The 2383-nt window shown below is 56.3% G+C and overlaps 1 protein-coding gene across 1 annotated transcript in view; it reads right to left on the bottom strand.

Moving 5' to 3' along the window:
- Window positions 1-2180, bottom strand: part of LOC132805549 (proline-rich protein 12-like) — a gene marked incomplete at its 3' end in the record, with an annotated part of 218052 nt that extends 215872 nt beyond the window's left edge. Inside the window, exon 1 of the mRNA XM_060820660.1 lies at window positions 2102-2180. Within this exon, the coding sequence (XP_060676643.1) occupies window positions 2102-2169 (68 nt within the window). The remainder of the gene's footprint in view (window positions 1-2101) is intronic.
- Between the last annotated feature and the right edge of the window lie 203 nt (window positions 2181-2383).

A 2383-nucleotide genomic window follows, 5' to 3' on the forward strand; every position in this document is an offset into this window, starting at 1 on the left:
AGAGAGAGAGGGAGAGAGAGAGGGAGGGAGAGAGAGAGAGAGAGGGGGGGAGAGAGAGAGAGGGAGGGAGGGAGAGAGAGAGAGAGGGAGAGAGGGGGAGGGAGAGAGAGAGGGGGAGAGAGGGAGGAAGGGAGAGAGAAGAGAAAGAGGGAGAGAGGGGGAGAGAGAGAGAGGGAGGGGAGGGAGGGAAAGTGAAGGACGGGAGACAGACTTAGAAACAGGATCACTTCGGAGAGAGAGATCAACTCAAACCCAGACTGACCCCAAACCCCAAACCCAGACTGAACCCCAAACCCCAAACCCAGACTGATCCCCAAACCCCGAACCCAGACTGATCCCCAAACCCCAAACCCAGACTGATCCCCAAACCCCAAACCCAGACTGAACCCCAAACCCCAAACCCAGACTGATCCCCAAACCCCAAACCCAGACTGATCCCCAAACCCCAAACCCAGACTGATCCCCAAACCCCGAACCCAGACTGAACCCCAAACCCCAAACCCAGACTGATCCCCAAACCCCGAACCCAGACTGATCCCCAAACCCCAAACCCAGACTGATCCCCAAACCCCAAACCCAGACTGATCCCCAAACCCCAAACCCAGACTGATCCCCAAACCCCAAACCCAAACTGAACCCCAAACCCAGACTGATCCCAAACCCAGACTGATCCCCAAACCCCAAACCCAGACTGATCCCCAAACCCAGACTGAACCCCAAACCCCAAACCCAGACTGATCCCCAAACCCCGAACCCAGACTGATCCCCAAACCCCAAACCCAGACTGATCCCCAAACCCCAAACCCAAACTGAACCCCAAACCCAGACTGATCCCAAACCCAGACTGATCCCCAAACCCCAAACCCAGACTGATCCCCAAACCCAGACTGAACCCCAAACCCCAAACCCAGACTGAACCCCAAACCCAGACTGAACCCCAAACCCAGACTGAACCCCAAACCCAGACTGATCCCCAAACCCCGAACCCAGACTGAACCCCAAACCCCAAACCCAGACTGATCCCCAAACCCAGACTGAACCCCAAACCCAGACTGAACCCCAAACCCAGACTGAACCCCAAACCCAGACTGATCCCAAACCCAGACTGATCCCCAAACCCCAAACCCAGACTGATCCCCAAACCCAGACTGAACCCCAAACCCCAAACCCAGACTGAACCCCTAACCCCAAACCCAGACTGATCCCCAAACCCAAACTGATCCCCAAACCCAGACTGAACCCCAAACCCCAAACCCAGACTGAACCCTAAACCCAGACTGATCCCCAAACCCCAAACCCAGACTGATCCCCAAACCCCAAACCCAGACTGAACCCCAAACCCAGACTGAACCCCAAACCCAAACTGAACCCCAAACCCAGACTGATCCCCAAACCCAGACTGAACCCCAAACCCAGACTGAACCCCAAACCCAGACTGATCCCCAAACCCCAAACCCAGACTGATCCCCAAACCCAGACTGATCCCCAAACCCCAAACCCAGACTGATCCCCAAACCCAGACTGAACCCCAAACCCCAAACCCAGACTGAACCCCAAACCCAGACTGATCCCCAAACCCCAAACCCAGACTGATCCCCAAACCCCAAACCCAGACTGAACCCCAAACCCAGACTGAACCCCAAACCCAAACTGAACCCCAAACCCAGACTGATCCCCAAACCCAGACTGAACCCCAAACCCCAAACCCAGACTGATCCCCAAACCGAGACTGATCCCCAAACCCAGACTGATCCCCAAACCCAGACTGAACTCCAAACCCAGACTGATCCCCAAACCCCAAACCCAGACTGATCCCCAAACCCCAAACCCAGACTGATCCCCAAACCCAGACTGATCCCCAAACCCAGACTGAACCCAAACCCAAACTGAACCCCAAACCCCAAACCCAAACTGAACCCCAAACCCAGACTGATCTCCAAACCCAGCCTGACCCCTGAACCTGTATCTGGCCTGACCAGAGACTGAACTTGAATCTTGACCCTCGACTGAACCCCAATCCCTGTCTGATTGAACCCTGACCCCACTGCCCTTGGACCCTGTTAACCCCTGACCCCCAGTGAAGTGGGGATGTGACGCTCACCGTCTGGAGGTGAATCCATGAAACCACGGGAGAGGCAGGACATCCTCAGGGATCTGGGCCTCACCCATCTCCTCCAAACGTTCCGGTCAGACCCACGACAGAGAACCAGGAACCTCGGTGCAGCCACTGCAGCCGATCAGTCAGCATTTACTGTCACTTCATCCCTGGGCATGGTGAGAGGGCAAGGCAGTGTTAACCAATCAGTGAGACACCGATAGCGCCCGCTCCCTCAGCACTGACCCTCCCTCAGCACCCACTCCCTCAGCACTGACCCTCCGACAG

This window comes from Hemiscyllium ocellatum, chromosome 50 (assembly GCF_020745735.1).
Source record: "Hemiscyllium ocellatum isolate sHemOce1 chromosome 50, sHemOce1.pat.X.cur, whole genome shotgun sequence".
Taxonomy (NCBI): Eukaryota; Metazoa; Chordata; class Chondrichthyes; order Orectolobiformes; family Hemiscylliidae; genus Hemiscyllium; species Hemiscyllium ocellatum.